The following is a 23,086-nucleotide window of genomic DNA, read 5'->3' as shown; positions in this document are numbered from 1 at the left end:
GGGTCAGAACAGAAAAAGGTGGCTTCTCATTTGAGGTCCTTATCTTGGGGTGTCAGGAACTTTGAGGCGAGGGAGATAGCAGCCCCTGATCTAAATTATCCCCGCTATTGAGGCACTTGGCTGGGGAGAAGCCTCTGCCCTGAGCGACGGGGAAACTCCTCTTGCCAACCTCCCCTCTTCTTCTGGAAGAGCTGCTGACATCTTTTTTCCACCTATGGAGACGCCTACCACGTGGACTGCATGATGCGGATCCGCTTGCAGTATGAGAAGACCTGGCAGGAGTGCCTGGCCCAAGTGCAGAAGTGCAAGGTGGGTGCCCCTCCTGGCCCGTCTGAGGAGAGGAGCACAGGGCATGCCCCTGCCCCTCTCCAGCCCGCACATCCTGCTTTCCCTCCACGCTGGCCTCTGGGCATTCTGAAGCTGTTCCCTCAGCCTGGACCCTCTTCTCCCCAGCTGTTCCCACCCACCCCTCAGTGGCCCCCAACATGACCTCCTCCAGGAAGCCTTCCCTGACCCCAGGGACAAAGTTTCCCCCTCTGATCACCTCAGCCTTCACCCTTGACCCTCTGTATCACTTCACTTTATTTATTCAGTGGAGGTCATGTCATGGGAGTTATTTCCAATGCTTCCCTTTTGTAGATAGTGTTGCCAGTGGCATCACACACAACTTCACTCCACCTTCCCACCTCTGTTAGAGGGTGAGACAGCGAGTCCTCTCACAACCCCCTTCAATTACAATGCCTGGTTTTCTGAGGTGCAAGGACATACTGGGTCAGAATGCCCCCTCCGTGCCTCCTTGGGAAAACTGTTTAGATGAAAAACCCCCAAAAGCCTAAACATTTTGAAGATGGTGTAACCTGCCGGCTCTGGCGGTAGGAGTCCCCAGGCCATGAGGGTCTCACCTGTGGGCCCCAAGAAGCGCCTGTTCCTCCATCCATCCCTCGTGTGTGTGTCTGTCGAGCTTTGGCTCTGCCACCAAGACTCTGAGGTGAGCAGCGTTCAGGGGAGCAGAGCGCTCTCCAGTGTGATGCACGGTGCGGGCGCTGTGGTCTCTGGGGGCTGTGCCACACTCTTGCACCCACTCTCATCAAATCCTACAAGGCCCTGCAGAGTGGGTGTCGCTGGCCCCATCTGGAGGTGAGAAGACCAGTTTGCAAAAGGCCCAGGGGCTGTCCGAGCCCACAGGGCTCTGCCCACTTGCTCTGTGGCCTTAGGGGCAGTCACGTGCCTCTCAGTCAGCCCTTCAGGGGCGTCAGAGTTTAGGAGTAAAGCCTGGAGGGAAACCTTGTGCCCTTGGAGAGCCTCCCCAAGGCCACACCCCCAGCGCTCACCACCTCGTCACTCACGCCCTCCCCAGAGCCCCATGGCCCTGTGGGCCTGAGTGCGGATGCCTTGTACCCATGCTCATGGCCCCTGGTTGGGTGCATGCAGGGGGTGAATGCTGACGTCCTCACGTACCCCAAGAGCACTCTGAGCCTGACAGGGGGCGCCTGGTGTTCCCTGGGCAGCGGCATTGGAAGTATACACTGGAGACACGTTTTTAATTTGGGGGAGGTTGATTTATTCTAGATTTTGTACATAAATCAAGTCTTTATTGATATAAAGAGCTGGCTTTCCAGCTGGCATAATTGCAGACAGGAAATGGGAGCCGTGTCTGGCTTGCAGCAACGCCGAGGCCGTGTAGGATGGCGGCTGATGCCTGTAGGGTGTGCAGTAGGACAGTTCTGAGTTCAGATCCCAGTTCCACCACCTGCCAGGTGTGTGACTTCCAGCAAGTTCCTTCACTTCTGTGAGCTTTGGTTTCCTATCTGCCAAACGGGGCTAATGAGAACACCTCTGGGGGACTCAGTGAACAGGGGCAGCACATAGCACCTGGACACAGTGGGCAGATAAAGCTGGACCGTCTCCACTGCTGTGGGAGTTTCCGCCGAGTTCTCGGGCATGGCTGGGAGGCGATCTCAGGGGCAGCACCAGCCCTGAGGCGAAGCCCCCATCAGCCCTAAGCCAGGCTCTGCCTTGTACCTCTCCAGAAGCAGCTGCTGGACTGGAAGGCCTTCACTGAGGAGGAAGCAGAGAGCCTGGTGAGCCCGTCCTTCTTCCAGATGGTGGGAAATCTCCAGAGCAAGGCGGAGGAGGAGCTGGAGGCCTTGGATGTGCGTAACTGGGGACCTGTGCAGCTGGGGAGCAGGGTGGGGGGCACCCGGCGTGCTGGGCCGTGAGAGGAGTGGGAGCCCGGGGACTTACAACTTTGCCGTCACTGGTGCGTGCAGCCCCTCGGAGCAGTGCCCCTGTGCCGGGTGCTCCAGGCTCACCCCTTGATGCCTCAGTCACCCGCGGACTCCGATTGGACAGTCTCGGGCAGTGAGTGCTCCCCGAGCCCTTGCCGGGTCTGGGTGCTGAAGGTCACGAGGAGCAGTAAGCCTGCATCCCATGATGCTTAGAGTCTAGAGCAGGGGTCAGCACACGTTTTCTGTGAAGGGCCAGATAGTAAATATTTTAGGCTCTGTGGGCTGTCAGGTTTCTGGCACAAATTCTCGCTCTGCTGCTGTCACACAGAAGCAGCCCTATGCAATGCAGAAATGAATGGGTATGGCTGTGTTTCAATAAAACTTTATTTATGGACACTGAAATTTGAATTTCATATAATTTTTACATCATTAAATATCTTCTTTAGGTTTTATTCAGCCATTAAAAAATGTAAAATCTGTGCTTAGCTCCCAAGTTTAAACAGAAATAGGCAGGGGACTATATTTAGCTCACGGGCCACAGTTTGCCAACCCCAGACCCTAGGAGAGTATAAGAGACACACGTGAAAGAGGGAGAGGTGAGGATTTAACAGTAGACTGTGGTGTTTGGCTCAGGTGCTGAGTCAGGGAATCCAAAGAAGGAGGGATGCCCCAGTCCAAGGTGGGTATGGCCCACCTGATGCCAGGCTGGTGTCTAGGGTGGCATCTTCTTTGTAGGCCCCAAACTCCATCTTCTTTCTGTCAGGGACTTCAGTGGACATGGGGCAGGTCTAGAGATGGGACTTCAGGTCAACCAGTCCGAGGGCATGGCCTTGGACAGACCAGAAATGCTGTCCCAGCAGAGAGGGGACCGTGAGCCACGATGTGGCACAGAAGAAAACCTTGAGGGATGGTGCCCAGGCAGTGACAGCCAGTGACATGGGCCTCCACTGCCGGCGAGGGAGCCCCGTGAGTGGGGCTCTTCTCCTCAGCCTGGGCCGATTGGCACTTAAGGCCCCTTCTCTGGGTTCTGCCACCGCAGAAATCCTTCCAGGCCGTGGCGAAGCAGACAGAGCGGCAGAACTCAGATCTCTTCAGCTATTTCCAGGAGGCTGTGCAGCTGTGGGAGGTACATCGGAGCATGCTGTTGATGCAGGAGCTGGAGCTCGAGAAGAGGATGGAGCAGCAGCGGCAGAAGCACAGCCGCGAGAGCCAGGTGTGGGCCCGGCATCCAGGTAGCCCCCACGAGGCATGAGCGCAGGGCCACACCCGGACTGTCAGCTGCCCAGTGGCTCTGCTTGGTGGCCCGTGAACTCAGCCAACATTCAGATACAAAGCAAAGAAAAGTTCAATCCATACTTCACACCATATTTTATGTATTTTATTTTTATGGAAAAATTAACCCCAAATGTATCTTAGACTCAAATGTAAAGCCTCAAGCTATAAAACTTGAGCAGATAGGAAACTGAGGCTCACCTTGGTCACGGGGCTGCATGGGAGCAGAAGAATCCTGCCAGAGTCAGGTCTGGGTTGTGTGATGGGTGCCGAATCCAGACATGTCTGTGAGGGGGTCTGCATGAGAGACAGACAGACTGCGGGGCACGGAGAATCTACCTCTGGCAGTCATCCTGTCCCCACAGGACATGAGCTGGCCCCCACCCACCTGCCTTCACACAGTCTAGGGGTGGAGGGGTGCACTCAGCATCTGACGTCGAGCACAACAGGTGAGAAGGAGAGCAGGGAGTAGGTGCCTCCGGAAGGTGTAGCGGGGGCCTGCCGGGGCGGGCTGGGGGTGAGGGACATGTCCCTGAGGAGTCCCATCTAGGAAGGGTCTCCAGGGCTATAACGTAGACAGAGAAGAACATTCCAGGCAGGGAAAAGAGCCCAAAGGCCCAGAGCAGTGAGAGTAAGGATGATGGTACATTTGGTGCCCCTTTTGTAGAAAAGAGCCTGCCCGGGGCACCTGGACCTCAGCTCCAGGGGCAGGGTCTCTGCGTGTCACGTACACTCGTCGAGCTCTGGTAACTCACATCTGCTTCCTTCTGTTTGGGGTGTGGCTACCAGGCCCAGGAGGCTCACCTCGATAAGCTCTTGGACCAACTGAGGCAGCAAAGCTGTGAGAATACCCTGAAGTTACACCTGGTAAAGGCCAAAGATTTTCTGAAGAATATGAAATGCAGGTAGGCAGACCAGACGCCGGAAGGGGATGGCCTGGAATTCATATTCAGGATCAGAAGGTGCCTGCCTAGGAGCCCAGCCCAATGATGCCTCCAACATCAGAGATCACTGTGGTTCTTTGCAGCTCTACCCTCAGCCAGCAGAAAAGGTTTCAGGGAGAACTTGGATCAGAAAAGTTTATGGAGGGAGGTTTCTATGCCATGGAGTTTAAAGGTCAAGAGCATGGACCCTCCCCCCACCTCCTTAACTTTTAAAACATACATGCTTTGTTAAAGAAAAAAAAAGTTAACAAATGCAAACATGTAGGAAATTCTCCTAACTTCTGCCCAAGTCGTCCTTTTTGTGAACACAGACGTTTATAAATGTGGATATGTATATACACATACAGTGTTTTTAAGATAAGAATTGTTGTATAACTGCAGATTTTTTTCATTTTTAAATGACCATCCGTTCATTAATACGGATGCTTCGTAATGAATTAACCATCCTCCAGTTGATTAGCTTTTTAAGACGGGTGCCAGTCTCTCAATATTAAAAGCAGTTCCCTGTGAACTATCTCGTAGCTTGGGGCCTTTGTAAGGACTAGTCACAGAAATGGAACTGCACTACCAACTGACTGCAGTACTTAGAGTCAGAAGTACGTTTTAAAGCAAATAAGTAACCCCCTGAACCTTGGTCTTAACTAGGGAACAGATAGAAGTCTGGGCCTTGGGGTTTTGGAGTGCTTGATGGGATAATATAGGTAAAGTTCAAGGACAGGGTTAGTACAGTAGACAGGAAGTGGGAACCCATGTTACAACATGCAGAGAACTCTCTCACGTGTGCTTCCTAAATGTTCTACAAAGAGTATGTGTTCTTTGTATGATCAGAAAAATAGCAAAACAAAGCAAAGACTGTTATTGTAAAAGGAAACCTACGCAGTAGCTCTGCGCAGAGCTAAATGCCAGATACAAGCCCACCTCCATGTGGTCCCAGGCATGGCTCTTGGCTGGGGGTCTCTCACACCCAGCTGACCCCCCTTAGACAGGGGTCTCACCTCCCTGCCTCCCAGGTATGAGAGTTCTCATGGCCTCCTGACAAAGGAAGTGATGGAGTACCCAGCGATCATACTGAAGGAACTCAACTCCTACAGCTCTACCCTCAGCCGACACTTCTGTGTTCGTGAAATCTTTGAACAGGTATGGAAAGGGATACAAAAAAATCCCAGCTGCTCACGAAGGAGCAATGGGGAGAGGATGACGTCTAGGTCTTATTTGCCTCAATTTTGAATGCCTCTCTGGACTGTGGGGAGTTAGAATCTATGTCAGGACATCAAGGAGTGAGAAGCTAAAAGCGTCTCCTAAAGAGACCATCTCTTCTCAGATTAAAAAGAGGTTGAAGGGCTCAGAATCCAGGCCTCAGGCTTGAATGGAATTATAATTAAAAGGCTAATTTATGTGACTCTTTGAGTTCCATTCACCCAACTCACCACTGCTGCATAACCCTCCTAAAATACAGCTCTGAGGTACCCACTCTCCTGCTCACCAGCTCTGCAGCCCCTACCAAACCCAGCCCACAGTCCCTAGATGACCTCAGAGGCCCCCCGCATCTGGGTCCCGCCCTGACTCTCCCTGCTTCAGCAAACTCCTCACTCTTCCTACATCTGCCACTGCCCCCTGCCCTTCCTCACCCTGCTCCTCTGCTGGGATCCTTCTGTTTCCACACACCCCAAACCCACCCATACTTCCAGCCACTGCCAGTGACAGGATCCCCCCCACTCATTCTGACCCTCATCTCCCCTTCCTCACCCCGTCACCTCTCCTTTCCCTGAACGGGCTTGTACGTTGGTCACTGTCAAATGCAGGAGTTCAGGGCATCCTACTGGAAGGGGTTTTCTGAGGGGCAGGTGTGCCCTCCTAACTTTCGTCCAGCTTCCACTGCCCTCAGCAGTGTCCTGCACATTATTCAGACACGCTGAGTGCTCCCTGGTAAATGCACGAATGCCCGGAGTGTCCTGGTCTGACTCTCCCAGAGTTGGCTCTTTCCCACACACGCACCCAGAGTCCTGCACGGCCAGGGCTGAAGATACTTGTGGCTGACACTGAACTTGGTGAGGGTTTCCCATAGGTGTGGGGTTCCTGACTCCTCAGAGAATTCCTCCCCCAAGCCGGGATCCGTGTCCCAATTGCTCGTGAATGCTTCGTGGGGCACCTGGCTTGAGGTGGAACTCAGGCTGTCGGTGGGGAAGCTCACTATCTTTGAGATCAGTCTGGTTGCCTGGGTTAAAGTGTAGGTGCTACTGTGGTCTCCGTGTCACAGGGAGGACACTGAGCCCGTAGGGTTTAAGGGACTTGCCCAAGGTCATCCAGCTTGTGAGGAGCTGGAATTCGGATCCACTCTTATCCATGGCACACTATATCCACAACTTCACCCACGGCCTGTGAGAGAGGGAATTTGTAGTGTTGACGAGGGGGCTCCCAGATCTTGTAAATCATGTTCATTCTGTATGTTTGCATCCAGCACTGGGTGTAGCAGATTCCTGCCCCTTTGTTTGCATCCCTCCATTTATACTTTCTTGCTTTTTGCTCCAGATCACTACTAAAAATGTGTCAGAATGAGATTTTATTCTGTGATTGCCATTGTGTGATGAAAGCTTTGCTAGCCTGCTTGGGATTAAGGAAAACTGATTGGGAACACCCTGATTACCCCTGTGAAATAAGTGGTCAAGGCCTGCATCAGATGTAGAAGGGGAGGGGCGGGGCCTTTTCCTTAAAAGAAAAGATACGCCCTCAGAAGTGGCGCTCTGCTCATTCCGTGTCCGTGTTTTTGCCTTGTAGAACCTGGAGGGTGAAGTCATCTTCCGACTGAGGGCACCAGGTAACACTTTTACAATTCAAGTCTGAGTCTCCCCGACTCCACGCTTGTATATCTGGGGTCTGGGGAGGCCCAAGCAGGCTGTATTGGTAACCTGTCTCTTCCTGGGCTTTGGGCTTGGTCATCAACAGAACCACATGAAAAGCAATTCCAGGAGAGAAGGAGAAAACTGAGGGGAAAACAAAGGCCTAAAGCAGACGCGAGCAAAGGTGAGGAAAGCTTAAGTAGGGGAACAAGTTCCCTCAGGCCAGTGGAAGAGATAGAAGAAGTAGAAGATCAAGAAATCGAGTCCCCCACCACTCAAGAGGTGGTAGTAAGCCCACAGGAAAAGTCTGTACCGAGTGAAGAGATGGATGAGTCCAGAGGGGACTCTATTCCGGGATTAGAAGAAACGCATGTTGAAAGAGACAGCTCCTTAAAATCACCCCCGAACCAGGCAAACATGATGGTTCATGAAGAAGAAGAGGAGGAGAAAAAGGAAAAGGTGGAGGAGGAGAGGGAGGAAGAGGAGGAAGAAGAGGAAGAGCGTGAGAGTTCGTCTGTGGATGAGGTAGGCCAGCAGCAGATTCACTCTTGGGTATGGAAGGTGTGCTGTGTTCACTCCGTGTGTCCCTAAGACAAGCTGGGGTCCCCAGTGGCGCAGTCTCCACTGGGGTACATATAGAGAATAACAAATGTCTGCACACCTTTTATTTTTGTCAGCAGGGATCCAATTCTTATCTCACAGCAATGCTTTTTTTTTTTTTTTTTGTGGTACGTGGGCCTCTCACTGTTGTGGCCTCTCCCGTTGCAGAGCACAGGCTCCAGACATGCAGGCTCAGTGGCCATGGCTCACGGGCCCAGCTGCTCCACGGCATGTGGGATCTTCCCGGACCGGGGCACGAACCCGTGTCCCCTGCATCGGCAGGCGGACTCTCAACCACTGCGCTGCCAGGGAAGCCCCCAGCAATGCTTTTTAAAATTCACCTTCCTCTCCTCACATCCCATCTTGCAACCTACTCTGAAGTCACCCCTCGACTTTCCTCATCCCTCCTCGGTCCTCCCTCTTTCCCAGCTCCTCTTTATTGTGTAGACCAACTTAGCCCCTCCATTCCTTCTCTCTTTCCATTCTCTGCTTATGTAAGAAAAAAGATCCATATCCAAGTTGGCAGATAGCTCCCCTTAGAGTGCAGGGAAGTAACTCTCATATTAATAAATCTTGTCGGGCTTCCCTGGTGGCACAGCGGTTGAGAGTCCGCCTGCCGATGCAGGGGACACGGGTTCGTGCCCCGGTCCGGGAAGATCCCACATGCCGCGGAGCAGCTGGGCCCGTGAGCCATGGCCGCTGAGCCTGCGCGTCCGGAGCCTGTGCTCCGCAACGGGAGAGGCCACAACAGTGAGAGGCCCACATACCACACACACACAAAATAAATAAATAAATCTTGTCCTCAAAACACATTCAAACTCACAGAACAGTAATTTGAATTCCATAATCATGAAATTGCAAACGACTCTCTTCCTATATTGCTGTGGAAGAATTGGCATATGAGGCCTCTTTTTGAACAGGGACCCCAAACTCAAATGCCCACAGACATGCAATAGAAAAGAGGGCTGGACACCAAGTGTAAAATAGTGACACATGAGAGAGGCTACTGTCTTAGTCCTCTCAGGCTGCGCTAACAGAACACCACAGACTGGGTGGTTTATAAACAACAGACATTTATTTCTCACGGTGCTGGAGGCTGGGAATTCAAGATCCAGGCGCTGGCAGCTTCAGTGTCTGGCGAGGGCCTACTCCTTGGTTCACAAACGGCTGCCTTCTTTCTGTGTCCTTACATGGTGGAAGGGGCAAGAGCTCTCTGAGATCTCTTTTATAAGGGCACTAACCCCATTCATGAGGGACGGCTCTGCCTACATGACCTAATAACCTCCCAATGCCCACCTGCAATTACCAACACACTGGGGATATGAATTTTGGAGGGACATCAACGTTCAGTCGATGGCAACCATGCAGCCATTATTCAGTTCCAGCCAACAATGCCCTGTGGGAATGTAGGCTCAGAATTTCCAGATTTTCTGGTTTTAAAAAGAAATCAGAAATCCAGATTTTTAGGTGGAATTTCCCAATTTTAAAAGGCACTGTATGGGCAAAAAGCAATCACAGGCAAGATTTGTCCCACAGGTTTACAACCTCTGATGTCACGGAACCTGTGGTAGGGATCACCAAGTCTGTTTGATGATGGCAAGTCTAAAGTCTTGTTTTCTGCTTAGGTCAGAACCCAGGAAGAGAGTCTGGGAGCGGTCTCCCATGAGGAAATGGAGTCCTTCACAACGTCCAGTGGGACCACTTACTTTGTCTTCCTGCCCCTGGAACAAGAAGAGAGTAGCAAGAGGCCCCATTCCAACCTTTCTGCCATTCTCTTCAATGACACTTCCAGTGCCAAGGTCCTAGAACAAGTGATCATTCCATCCAGACTAGTTTTAGAAATTAAGAAACAGTGAGTAAAAAACCCTTTTATTCTCATTCTCCTTGAGTTTTATTAACAAGGTGAAATAGTATAATGGAAGATTGGACTCGTTTTGGAAAAGAAAACACGTAGGTAACTGAGGGTAGACATGAGAAACACAACACAAAGTAGCAGATGTCCAGGGATTTTTCGCAGTCACAGATATCCTCTGTGAGAGTGAGCCCTCTGCCTGTCCCAGGATGACTTGCTGGCCTGGGCCTTGTATCAATACAGAAGAAACAGGGTTTTCCCTAGAAGGTGTTTCTGGGTTCTAGATCCTGGCATGTCTGTTAATATTAGAGTTCCTTTTCTTTTCTTTTTTAGGAAAATTATATAGATATAGACCATAGTTATGAGTATATCAGTATGGTATTTTGCTCTGGTTATGTGACACATTTAATGTAGAAAATTGAAAAAAGTACAATGAAGAATATAGAATAATTTTACCACTGAATATCTACTGCCCCTAACTCCCAAATTTCTTTCTGGTCCTTTATGTTTGAATTTGGAACAAATGTAAAAATTTGCATTTGGCTCTTGGATAGCATTTGCATTGCCCTCCTGATACTACAGTGTCATAGCTAGGACTAACCAGCTAGAGATCACCTGGTTAGTCTACCTCCCATGTTTATACATGGACAGGAGACCAGAGGCAGGGAGTAGAAGGAGTAAAGTCAGGCCTTTGGACTCTATTCTTCTTCACCTCAGCATCATCTCACCTTGAAAATGTCTTCTGACTTGAACCTCATCCTCCTCCTTCCTCTGTCACAGGCCATTGTCTGCCCTCTCCATAGACCAGGGAATGAAGAAAAGCAAGGACCACCATCGGAGCTAATATTTATTGAGAAAGTTTAATACTCTCAATAACTAAGAGAGGGGTACTGTAATTAGCTTATTTTACAGGTGATTCTAGAAACTGAAGCTCAGAATTTATAACTTGGATAAGATCTCTGAGATAGGAAGTAGTTAAATCCAGGATATGAACCTAGACCCTGTAATTCCAGAGTCTTGAACCAAACACTATGCCATCTGGCCTTGAGACCAACCAAAAAAATAGTTCTGTGTTCAACGGATTGGATTTGAATGTTGAAGCATAGGATACATACCGAAAAGTATGGAAATTATGAGCATAACTCAATTAATTACCCAAAGGGAACACACCCAGTAATCAGTACCCACAGGAAAGACAGCACTACCAACCTCCTTCATGTACCCATCTCACGTCACTGCCCTCCCTTACCCAAGGATAACAAATATTCTAACTTCTGAATTAGTTTTACTTGTTTTTGAACTTACTTAAATGGAATCCCATGGAATGTACTCTTTTATATCCGGCTTCTTTTGGTGAACATGTGTATACATTTCTGTTAGCTATATAACTAAGAGTGGAATTGTTGGGAAATTGACTTATATGTGTGTCCATCTGTCTCAGAGGAGATACAACCAAAAGATACTGCCAAAGAGGTTTCAAAAGTGGTTTTGTTTTAACAGTTTACAGCAGTGTATGAGAGTTCCAGTTGCTCCACATCCTCACTTGGTTTTGTCAGTAGTTTTTATTTTAACCATTCTGGTGTATGTGTAGTGGTGTTTCTTTGTGGTTTTAATTAGCATTTTCCTGATGAGTAACGATGCTGTGTACCTTGTCATATACTTATTGGCCATTTAGTCATCTTTCTGTGAAATGCCTAGCCAAATTTTTTGCCCATTTTTTTTCTGGTGGATTGCCTATCTTATTTCTTATTAATTTATGTGAGTTATTGATCTCAGATATGAGTTTTTTATTAGTTAAATACATGGCAAATGTTCATCCTGCTCACTGTGCTTGCCTTTTTTGCTCTCTTAAAGGTATCTTTTGATGAACAGAAATCCTTTTAATAAGGTCCTAGTCATCAGTTTTTTTCACTAGGGTTAGGGTAATTTCTGTCTTATCTAAGATATCTTTGCTTGCCTCAAGGTCATGAAAATATTCTCCTGTGTTATCTACCATAAATGTTATAGTTTTAAACTTTCATAGTTAGATGTACAATTCAACTGGAATTGATTTTTGTTTATGTATGAGGTAGAAGTCAGATTCATTTCTTTCCCACATGGATAACCAGTTGACCCCAGGCCATTTGAGAAGACTCTTCTCTCTCCACAGCTCTGCCAGGCCTCGCATCACCACCTCCCCCTGATTGATTACTGTAGCTTTATATTAAGTCTTATTATCTGGTGGTGTAAGTCCTCCAACCTTGACGTCCTCCAACATTGTTTTGACTCTCCTTGGCCCTTTGTATTTCTATATAAGTTTGAAATCAGCTCATCAGTTTCCAAAAGAAGACATTTGCCGAGCTTTTAATTGTTATTGTATTGGATGTGTAGATACATTTGGAGAGAACCAACATCTTAACAATATATAGCCAAGAAAATCACTCTACATTTTAACAGGATGAAATAATAAACTGGGAAGAATATTTGCAACTCACATCTCAGTCAAAGGACCTCATGTTCCCAATACATAAAGAGATTCTAGAAATTAATAAGAAAAAAGGCAACTACACACTAGAATGATGGACAAAAGATATTAATGGATAGTACACAGAAAAAGAAATTTAATAGTCTTAAACACATGAAAATATGCTCAATCTCAGTCATAATATGAGAAAATTGTCAAATTCAAGAGTTTGACAGTACATTCTGAAGCTATGGATAAATAGGAACTTTTATTCATTGTTGATGGGAGTTCAAGTTGCCTTGCAACAGAAGCAGTTTGGCTGTATCTACCAGATCCACAAATGTATTTCAGGCTTTGAATTTCAGGGAATTTAATCCTATAGAAATTGTTCTACACTTGACATATGTACGAGGTTATTCATTGCAGTCTTCTTTGTAAGAACAAATGGTTGGAAACCACCCAATGTCCTTCAACAGGGGGTCTGGCTAAATGAATGATGGTCCACCCAAACAAAGAGATACAGTGTAGTGGGAAATAAAATAAGGAAGAAGTAGTAGAAGGGGGAAGCACTTTAAGCATCAGTGTGGAAAGATATCTCCCTGGTCACAATTGCTGACCCTCGCTGGTCTCTCCCTTAGGCTTCGAGCTGGCTTTTTTGAGCACTTAGAGAAGTGGTTTGACCAATGTGCCCTCAATGCCCGGGTCATCGTGGCCACCAAGATTGATGAGCTGGATTCAGAACTGGAGCTGCGTCTGCACCTGCACCAGCCAAGAGCCCAGCTCATTGAAAAGGACATCCACAACGTCAGGGCAGGTACTGCAGACCCCCGGTGTCTGTGCCACTGCAGCCCTACATTCATTAGCAGCTTGTACCACGCAACGCTTAGCATGTTGTCATCACACGTTGGAAGATGTGCGTGAGGGTTCATACCTCTCAGGTTGGCAGAGAAGGTTGTACTCAGAATCCTCATTTAAGGTTTTTTTTAAAGAAGGTGTTAGATGCTGAAATGAAGAGTATTGTCCTATTTTAGCTTTGTGGATCCCAGATATGCTCACACACCTGTCAGACACACACCTGCATGGCAGATACCCTAGAGGCAAGCCTCTAGTTCAGGAATCAGAGCTAACAGGTTCAACCTGTCTAGCTGTGGGATTCTGGGCAGGTTACCTGACCTCTCCGATCCCTTCCTAACCTGCAGAAGGCATGCTGTTGGTGGTAATTAATTCTCCTTGAAATGGTACAGTGAGGAATCATGAGCATCTAGCATAAACCAGAACCTCCAAAAGTGGTAGCCATTATTTTCAGCTTATAATTTTTAACACTTAAAAAGACGTGCCCTTTCTCTCTAAGGCAGAGGGCTCCATTAATTGGAGGGAGGGCACTTTCATTTGGATCCTTCAACGGCTCCTGTCAGGTTTTTACTCGAGTCACACTTCAAGCTCCATTATTGACCCTGAAAGCTTCCAGAGAGCCTCCACGTGACCCCACCCAACCTCCTATTGCCTGGAGCAGCGAAAGAGTGTGGACTCCAGAGGCCCAATGCTTGTGGCCTTGGGAGACCAGCTTCACTTTTGGAACCTCGTTGTCCTCATATGGGAAATGTGTGCGTTAATTATAAGTATAAACAAAGATGCTCCCTGAAGGCTGATTTCCTTCCCCTTCCCTGGCTCCTGGCCCAGTGCATAATGTGAAAAACGAGGCTGGAGAAGCAAAGCCCCAGAATCCCACCATTTGTTTTTGGCAGAGCTGAGACCATAGCACTTCCTCCACTCCAGGCAGTAGGAGGTGAGATGAGGTGAGCTGGGACTCTCTGCTAACTCTAAAGGCCTATGATGGAGCTCTTGAAGTCCATTGTAACTGAGGCTCATTGGAAATGAGAAGCCACTGATATAAAGGGACACATGCCAACTGCCCAGCTTTGTGCTGGCTCTTTTCTCCCAGGCCTTCGCATCGAGATCCCTGCCCTCCCCAACACCCATCCCACCTGCTCCTGGGGTGGGAGGTGCTGTCCGTCTCCCAGGCTTTGTTCCCTTCTGCTGCAGGCAGGGTATCTCCACCGCAGGAACCTCGCTGATCACAGCCGGCCAGATCCTCCTCTCCAGTTAAAGACCCAGGGCTGTCTCATATTGGCCTCCCTGAGATCTGTGTCCATTCCCAGGCCAGGCCCCGGGGAGGGCAGTGGGGACAGGATAAGGGACCTTGGCCTGAAAGGTCCCTGCTCTGTAGCTGGCCCGGGAGAGGCACGTCACTGTCCAGGAAAGCGCTGTCCTGAGCTGGCTTGAGATCCTGGAGGGCCTCATCTCCCCTTGTCCTTTTCCAGCCGAACTCTTGCTTCACCAAGAGCGGCTGGACAGCCACTGTGCGGGGGTGATGGAGATGCTGAGGAAGGAGAGGAGGATGTTCTGCCAGTTCCAAGAGGAGCAGAACATGAGGAGCAAAGACTTCCAGCGCAAGATTTGCGACATGGAGCACAACTTCTTGAACGCCACCAAGAGCCAGAAGTAAGGGCACTGGGGGTCTCAGCTGCAGCCTCGTGGCCCTAGAATCCCCGCCAGGTGGCTGTTCTCAGAGGAGTGGTTACCCCACCCCCTGTGGGTAATAGAAGGGTCAGGGTTTCCGGAAGGGTTTTCACCTCTTCGCAAGGGTGCAGCTGTGTGAAGCGTCTGGCTGGGGGCTGGGTGCTGGGGGTGGGGGAGCAGCCAAAGAGAGAAAAGGGTGCCCGTGGTCAGAGTGCCGGGGTGCAGATGATGTGCCCTGAAACGTCCATGGTGGGAAGGACCGCTCCTATCAGGGGAAGTCAGGAAGAGCTTCCTGCAGGAGGCCCTCCGGCCTGGGATGGAGAAAGGTGGGGAGGGGGCAGGGTTCCCCCGTCGGAGAGGAGCACTGGCCCAGCTCGAGGTGGAGGTGCCCTGCTCTCAGGGCAGAGTGAGGGGTCCCAGGAGGCCCCTCAGGGGTTTGAGGTGAGGTGCCTGTGAGTTATAGCGGGTGGAGGGAGGAGGAGGCGGAGCCAGTAGGACCTGGGGATTCTCTTAGCAATCTGGTGGCAGGGGCCGGACAGAGGAGAGGGCTGCCCTCTGGTCCAGCTCACTGAGAGCCCCACATGCACTGGCATCGTGAATTTCCTTCTAAGGCCTCTTTTTCTACCCAGAGAAGACAGGCAGTGGTTCTGGTGACCCCACAGCTGGGCATGGCATGTGGAGCTCAAGCCACCTCCCAGGCTGACCGCCCGTGCCCAGGTCACCACCCTGCCCTCCCGTGTCCCCCAGGCTGGTCACTCTCAGCAGCACTCTGCACCAGGAACTGCTCAGCTACGTCGACGTCGTCCAGGTGTCCCTGCGCAGCTTCCGCCAGTACCTGGAGGAGAGCTTGGGCAAGCTTCGCTACACCAATGTTGAGTTTGTCAGGCACTGCAGGTGAGAGCCAGCATCTGGGGCCTCTGTGGGCCACTGGGCTTCCTCTATTGAGAGGTGGTCTTGTTTGCCTCTCCATTTTTTAATAGGGACAAAATATCCGTAACATAAAATGATCCATTTTAACCATTTTAGGCGTCCAGTCCACTGGCATTAAGTACATCCACACTGTTGTGCTACCATCACCACCATCCATCTCCAGCACATTTTCACCCTCACAAATTGAATCTCTAAACACTAACTTAAACACTAAGTGTCCATTTCGCCCTCCCCCAGCCCCTGGGAACCACCATTCTATTTTCGGTCTCTATGAATTTGACTACTCTAGGGACCTCGTAGAAGTGAAATCACACCAGATTTGTTCTTTTGTGTGTCTGTTTTTTTCACTCAGCATGCTGTCTTCAATGCTCATCCATGTCACAGCATCTGTCAGAATTTCATTCCTTCTTAAGGCTCCAATATTCCATTGTGTGGATGTACCACATTTTGTTTATCCATTCATCTCTTGATGGACATTTGGGTTGTTTCCCTGCTTCTGTCCTTGAGCTACCTGCATTTGCTTTTCCATGGTCTTGTACTTTTAATCTAAAGCCTTGTCAACCACAGTATTTGGACTGGGTGGAAAGGTTCAGGTCTGATCAGTGGATTTATTTCTCCCAAATTATTTTCAGATTGTTCTCAGAGGGAGGCAACTTTTCTTCTGAAGAAATTGACTCACTGTGTCATCGACTGGAGAAGGAAGCTGCCCGGATAGAGTTTGTTGAAAATTTAATCATGATCAGGATGGAGAAGATGGAGAGCGAGTACCTGGACCAGGTGAGCAGGCCCCACCATGACCTCTAGCCAGGCTCCCGTCATACCCGCTTACAAGGTGGTTGCCTTGCTCACTGCCTGATAGGCTGGTCAAGCCCCCTTCCCAACCATTAGCTGAGCCTGTCCCCCTCTGCTTCTAAAGTCCAAGAGTTCCAAATTAAGCCCGACTCCTTTACTTTTTCTCTTTCTTTAAGGCTAATGATATCATCAACAAGTTTGAAAGTAAATTCCATAACCTGTCTGTGGACCTTATTTTCATAGAGAAAATCCAGCGGTTGCTGACAAATCTGCAAGTGAAAATCAAGTGCGAGGTAGGACAGACTCATTCTTCCTCTGCCCCATGGGGCTTGCACTCCAGCCCGGAAGTCAGAGATTAAATCGTAATAGTTTCTAACATCCACGGAGTTATTATGCACCATGCAGCCTGCCAGTGGGCTTATTTTGATTAACTGTGTGAGTCCTCACAAGAGCTGTGTGAGGCAAGTACCGTTCTTATCCCCATTTTAGAGATAAGGAAACTGAGGCAGAGAGTCATTAAGTGACTTAGGGCAAGAACACAGAGTTCTTAAATGGTGGAGCCAAAATGTGAACCCAGGTCTGACTGACACCAGAAATTCAGGCCTTAGACATGCCAGGCCATCTGGGCTACAGAGGCCATGAGGGCTGTGTGAGGTGCGTGGGGATGTAGAGGAGAGGATTTCACCTGGACTAGGAAAGTGGTGTTTCCCAAGGCTTGATGGTGAAGGAAGAGCCAGCCAGGCAGGAGGGTGGGGAGCAGTGTCCTGGAGAGATCGTGAAAAAAATCCTGGGAAGCTGGAGCCAAGGTGAGAGAGAGAGCTCGAGCAGGAAAAAGCGGGGAGCAATGAGGCTGGAGCGGGGGCCGGGTCAGCAGGGCCGTGTGAGCTGGGCTCCTGGTGCTGGAGTGAGGGTCAGGGCAGTGGGGACAAGGGAAGGGTGCTATTTATTACAATTTTTTAAGCTGTATAATCTTGAAAAGTTTCTTCAAAAACATCACTTGATGGTTTCTCTCTCCCTAATGTGTTGCCATTTTTACTTAACCATTCCTTTTTGGAGGAACATCTGGTGGGTTTCACTTATAATATACACAATGGTGTGTTAGACATGCTTGCACTGGAAACTCTGATGGTGTCCATAGGGTGCCTCCCAGAGCTGGAATTACTGGGTTAGAGCATGAATGTTTTAAGGCTCTTTGTACTTTCCAGGTGGCTTGTACAGACATCCCCTCACCAATAGGGCATGAGTGTGTCCTCCTAACGCCCTCAACCAGTACTGCAGGTCACCAGTTTTATTTTTAAAACTGACTATTTGACAGTAAAAAAAAGTCCTTTAAATTTGCATTGATCGAGTTTCTGATATGACTGTGCATTGTTCCCCCTGATTTCATTTTTTCGGTACTTAATCCACCTCTCAGATAATGATGTGCGGAACATCTTCTTGATCAAAATAAGTATTCTAGAAACAAATCTCAGAACCTCTGGTTTTTCTAGGTTGCAAAATCCAATTTGCAAACAGATGGATTAAATTCTTCTCTGGAGCAGCTTCAAAGCAAGGTGCAAATGTGCCAAAGCTCAAGGGGAGATGAAAAAGTAAGTGCTCAGTGGATACTAAGTTATGAATAGTAAAGATGCATCAGGCCAGAATCGTAAACTGGAAATAAACTTACATCTGTGGTCAAGGTTTCTCCACCACCAGCGGGGCCTCTGAGCCTTCCTACTTAACCCCTGTTTTATTCAATGGAATTAAGGACGAGAAAAGAAGCCAGCCATTGCCCCCGGCCCCTAGCACCCCCCAGGCAGGCATCTTGAGGCCAGTGAGCACAAGGGCTTGAGTCTGGCCTCCCTCCCCCTCTGATGTCACCAGGCCTCCCTCCCTGTAATTGGAACGCAGCCCTGGATGAATAACAGAGGCAGGACTCTGCGCTCTGAACAACCACCTTTTGTTCGATTTTCCTTTTGTTTTGACCATTGCACATAAATTGGTTACTTCCATTTTCTGTGTATAAGCTGTGAAAAGTCCAAATTGGAGCAAAGTCTGGGAGAAGCGAGGTTCCAGGTGCCTGCCAGGCCCTGACCAGCGTAGCGGGTCTCTGCGTGCTTACATTGTTGACTTGCTTGTTTTTCTGCCTCTAGTGCATGTCTCTGTCCCTTGTGCCACCTGCACCCTGGTCACTCCAAGTAATCTTTTCTCCACAGTTCAGCCAGGCACTCGAGAACCAGATGTCCTGGCCAGGGGTTCTGTCTTCCATTTCAGTGACTAAGTTGAGGTTTTATTGTTATTAGCACTGAGAGGACATTTATTTTTCTATCTTTACTGCTTTTTCTTGCATAGTTACATGTGCTTGGTGAAAAAAGTTCGAACATCCACAAAGCACAGAGTGGAGGTCCCGTGTACCTCTTGTGTTCTCGTGCAGATGTTTCTACACATACACGGGGGGAGCAGGGGAAAACCAGCTTAATCTGCTGTGACCGCTTCAGCAGGCCCTTTAGGGACAGCTCTCTCTCTTCAGAGCAGAAGCATTTGCTCTCCCACATTTCCTCACTTCCTATCTGATGTGTCAGGGCACTGGGCAGGGTAGCAGGGGGCTTGCACAGACCCTGGCATGGGGTGGGGAGCATTTGCTTGAGCGGGCGGGTGGTCCTGTGTTGGTGGAGGACACTGGTTGGACTCTCCTGCCGGGTGGTCATCAGGAGGCGGAAGCAATGCATCAGATGCTCGGTGAAGGCAGTGGGGACCAGGGAAGGGTGTGCCCAGGGCCGTGTGCTCAGTGCCACATTAAAGAAGACCTTCTGGCTGCTGGGTGCAGAAAGGCAGGGAGGCAGGTAGGAATGAGGCAGAGTGCCAAGACCGAATAGTGTCACCACTCGAGACTCCAGCAGGGACATGTTCCAATCCCAGGGTTGAGCGGCAGGGGAATGGGCGGGATTCAGGGTGCATTGGAAATGAAGGGAGTGGGAAGAGGCCAAGGCTCCACCTGGCCTGGGTCATCCATTAGGTCAGTGAGCCATTCAGGGAGCAATGTGTGGGGACCACTGAGCGCTGTGCGTGCTGCTTGGGGAAGGTGAACATCCTCACGGGTGTTTCCCTGCCCCCTGCAAGGTATGGTCTGTGGGATTGTTGCTCTAACGGGTCATGTATTTGACGTATTCGATCTGATAGCCAGATCACCCTCCAGAAAGGCTGTGGCCATTTCCCGCCTACACGCCCTCGCCATCTTGGGCCGAATATTTCCTTCTACACGTAGAGCATTAGAACTAGAAGAGATCCGAAGGAACATACTGTGTCCCCATCACACTGACGGGGAGATTAAGTAGAACAAGCTTAAATCATTTGCCCAGAGCAAACCCCTAGAACCAGGAATAGAACTCCCGATGCCCCATCAGGGAAGGATCCGCTGCTGCAGTGGAGCCACCTGAGAGAGCCAGCCCAGGGCTCCCCACTCCCACAGGGCCCTCCCTGCAAGTGAGGGGCCTCCATGGAGCCAAGAGGTGTCCTTGCCAGCCAGCCGGTTCCTGCAGTTCACATGGAGTCAGCCTGCCTGCCCGCAGCCTGCTTCCTGTGGCTTTTTTCCTCCATGTTCGCACTAGATAGTGACCACAGAAGACCTCCTTGGCCTTGTTCGAAGTTGGAAAGAAAAACTGAGCCCGAGGATTCAGTATCTCAACTGCAAGCTGAACATGGTATCTGTGACTCAAGTGGTCCTTACCGTAAGGAACGGGATGGGGTGGCCATGGGGAAGAGCGGCTGAACTGTTGGGTCCTGGCTTCCAGGAAACCCGCAGGGCTCAGCACAGCCCAAGGCAAGAAGATCTCCCAGGCCACTGCTGGAAGCCAGGCCTGCTGGGATGCCTTGGAAAGGCCACAGGCTGTGGAGTCAGATCTGGGTTCCAATCCCAGATGGGTCACTTCCCTGCACTGGTCTCTTAGGAGACCCCTCGCCTCCTGGCAGCACCTCCTCCCGCCATCAGGGCCCACCAGCTCTCAGGGCAGCCTCACCTCTCAGCCTCTTCCTTCCCACCCGCTGCCATGAGCAGCCACTGGCTTCTCTCCACCCCACCCCCATGGCCTTGTCCAACCCCCCGTCTCTTGCCCACGTGGCTGCCCTTATCCTCTCACTTCCCCCATGATCCATTCCCAGAGCTGCAGCCAGACCTCATGTTGGACAAGGCCAGTCTTCCCGTGTCACTCTCCTGCCCTTGGAACAAAATCCAGACCTTTTACCTAGACCTGCGCAGCAGCCTCCTCCGAGGTCTGCCCTCCACGGGCACTTCATTTCTCTGGCCCCGTAAGAGGCCTCTTCCCCCAGGCCTTCTCTCACCCCCTGGTTTTGGTGGCATGTCCCACTTCCCCATGAGCCCACAGACCATGCAGTGAGGTCTCCCTTTTAGGAGCCGTCTCCCCTAGACGGTGTGTCCCAAGAGGGCAGAACCTGTCGCCCTCACCCACCCTCTCTCACCAAGCTTTAAACACCAGAGGTGCTCAACCAGCTTCCAGAAGGGCTGTGACAGAGCCAATGGGAGCATAAGCGGACACCCCTCAAGTTCTGCTCTGGCCACCCTCAGGCCCTGCCTCACACTGCCACGCTCTGAGCCAGCCCTTCCTTCTTTGGGGAGGCTCTTCCCGCTGTGCCACTAGCGCTAAGCTTCCATCACACCATCAGTACTGCACCCCACAAGGTGAAACTTAGGAGTCCAGCTGGAGTCCTTCCCTTACAGTGCTTACAGTCTAGCACTGAGCCAAGATGCAGGATAAAATAGGGAAGAGTTCACCTAAGCACTCGTGGTGGGCCACCACTCCCACCCTTTCTCTAAGGTCCAACTCGAGGTGGAAGTGGCCACTCACTCATCCACGTACTCATTCACTCACTTGTCCGTTGGTCAGAAACACCGCCTGGGCACATCTACGGGTGGCCTTACAGGTCCATGACCCTCAGCCTCAGGGAAGACGCTGGAACTTCCCCTTCATAACACTGGCCCCATTTTTTTTTTTTTTTTTTTTGCGGTATGTGGGCCTCTCACTGTTGTGCCCTCTCCCGTTGCGGAGCACAGGCTCCGGACGCGCAGGCTCAGCGCCCATGGCTCACGGGCCCAGCCGCTCTGCAGCATGTGGGATCTTCCCGGACTGGGGCACAAACCCGTGTCCCCTGCATCGGCAGGCGGACTCTCAACCACTGTGCCACCAGGGAAGCCCTGGCCCCATTTTTGACCATTTATTTGTGGTCAAATAAATGTCTTGTCTCTCTGACCAGACTGTAAGCTCCATGAGGGTAAGGGTCACATGTGGCCTCTTCATCCTGTGTCCCATACCCAGGTAGAGGCTTGCAGAAAGCAGGCACTCAAGAAACATTTTTGAAGCATGCACGTGTGAATGAATGAATGAATGAATGAATGAATAGTCCTCTAAGGTAGATATGATCACTGCTACTTCACGGAAGGGAAAAGGGAGGCTCAAAGAGGTCAGGCAGCTGGCCTCCAGCCACAGCACCTGGGCAAGGTGGTGCTGGGACGGGAACCCAGCCTGCCTGCCTGCCTGCCACCCACACAATTGGGCCCTGATCTTTGGCCTTCAGGACAACATCTTGACCAACCTGGTGGTAGAGAGTGACATCCTGGTGTCTTCAGAAGCCCATGAAGAAGAGGCCAAGGTAGACATTGTCACCCCCGAGTCCTTCACCCAGCCAAGCCGCATGGGGAAGTCCCTGATTGAAGACCCAGCTGTGGAGGTGGTCAGGAGGATCCTGCAGTGAGTGGCCTGGGTGTGCACAGTGGGGCCCTGAGCCTTCGGGAGCCAGCCCCCATGTGAGCCCACCCTTGACAGCTGTGACCTTATGCGGGGGCTTCTCCTCTCAAAGCCTCAGCTTCCTCTTCTGAAGTGGGGCTCACGATTGGGCAGACTCGCGTGGCATCGTGGGCGAACTGGGATGGTGCCCAGTGCCTGGCCTGAGCCATGCTTGTGGTCACGGGGGAAAAGCTCACATCCTTTCCTTTGGTTTCAGATTTCCTGACTCCAAATGTCCAACCCAGCAGTGTGACAAAGAGCGGTCCCAAACAGGTAGAGGCAAACAGGTCTCAGGGCACCGGTGGTGGGGCAGCTGGTGGTGCCACCCGGCCCCACCTCACCTTGGATTCTCTGTTCTTGTCCTGGGTGCTCGTCACCCAAAGGCTTGAAGCGACTGCGGAGCCGGGTAGACAACTCCGTGAAGAAGGGCTTGTCCACTGCCAGTGCCACCTTGGCAGCGAGGTAGAAAGGCTAGGCTGCCTGCGATCTCCCCGCCTCAGACCCCACCCCGCCACCCTTTACCAGACCATGTCCTCAGAGTGCACCTCCTGTGCTCACAGCCCTGACACTCCAAGGGACCCCACAAGGGGCCGGCTTTGACACCGGCTTTAGACTGGTCTGTGCTCACCCCCGCCCAGTGGCTTGGCTCACATGGCCTCCCACCCTGGGAACCTGTCCGGGAGTTGGGTGGTTTTCCACGGTATTGTTTGGCTTCCTGGATTGCCGCTAGAAATAGCGATCTGTCCTCCTGCGAGTCTGACTTCCACAAGCCGGCTTCCTGAGTTATTTATTGTAGCTAAGGGGTTGGTGTCCTAGGCAGGTTGTTGCAGCTTATGGGCCAGAGTTCTCTACTTATATATGGTCCAGCTGTTGTCCATTTGCATATTCAGT

The 23,086-nt window shown here is 50.7% G+C and overlaps 1 protein-coding gene across 8 annotated transcripts in view; it reads left to right on the top strand.

Moving 5' to 3' along the window:
- The window catches only part of CCDC180 (coiled-coil domain containing 180), a 56,877-nt gene that overhangs the window by 18,085 nt on the left and 15,706 nt on the right, over positions 1-23,086 (top strand). For 5 of the 8 annotated variants that reach the window (XM_027105436.1, XM_027105433.1, XM_027105439.1 and 2 more), the window contains 18 exons: positions 221-309; positions 2,031-2,153; positions 3,268-3,441; positions 4,290-4,405; positions 5,455-5,581; positions 7,220-7,259; positions 7,388-7,806; positions 9,507-9,733; positions 12,815-12,990; positions 14,498-14,678; positions 15,444-15,590; positions 16,259-16,403; positions 16,595-16,711; positions 17,909-18,007; positions 20,006-20,125; positions 21,987-22,159; positions 22,413-22,468; positions 22,579-22,657. In XM_027105436.1, coding sequence (XP_026961237.1) covers positions 221-309; positions 2,031-2,153; positions 3,268-3,441; positions 4,290-4,405; positions 5,455-5,581; positions 7,220-7,259; positions 7,388-7,806; positions 9,507-9,733; positions 12,815-12,990; positions 14,498-14,678; positions 15,444-15,590; positions 16,259-16,403; positions 16,595-16,711; positions 17,909-18,007; positions 20,006-20,125; positions 21,987-22,159; positions 22,413-22,468; positions 22,579-22,657 — 2,608 coding nt within the window. The remainder of the gene's footprint in view (positions 1-220; positions 310-2,030; positions 2,154-3,267; positions 3,442-4,289; positions 4,406-5,454; positions 5,582-7,219; positions 7,260-7,387; positions 7,807-9,506; positions 9,734-12,814; positions 12,991-14,497; positions 14,679-15,443; positions 15,591-16,258; positions 16,404-16,594; positions 16,712-17,908; positions 18,008-20,005; positions 20,126-21,986; positions 22,160-22,412; positions 22,469-22,578; positions 22,658-23,086) is intronic. The other 3 variants (XM_027105437.1, XM_027105434.1, XM_027105438.1) reach the window with 3 other exon arrangements.

Source organism: Aethalodelphis obliquidens, unplaced genomic scaffold (assembly GCF_003676395.1).
Source record: "Aethalodelphis obliquidens isolate GAN/ISIS:26980383/991018 unplaced genomic scaffold, ASM367639v1 scaffold7, whole genome shotgun sequence".
NCBI classification, from domain to species: Eukaryota; Metazoa; Chordata; class Mammalia; order Artiodactyla; family Delphinidae; genus Aethalodelphis; species Aethalodelphis obliquidens.
The sequence above is the reverse complement of the archived record's forward strand: the minus strand, read 5'-3'. Positions and strand labels throughout refer to the sequence as shown.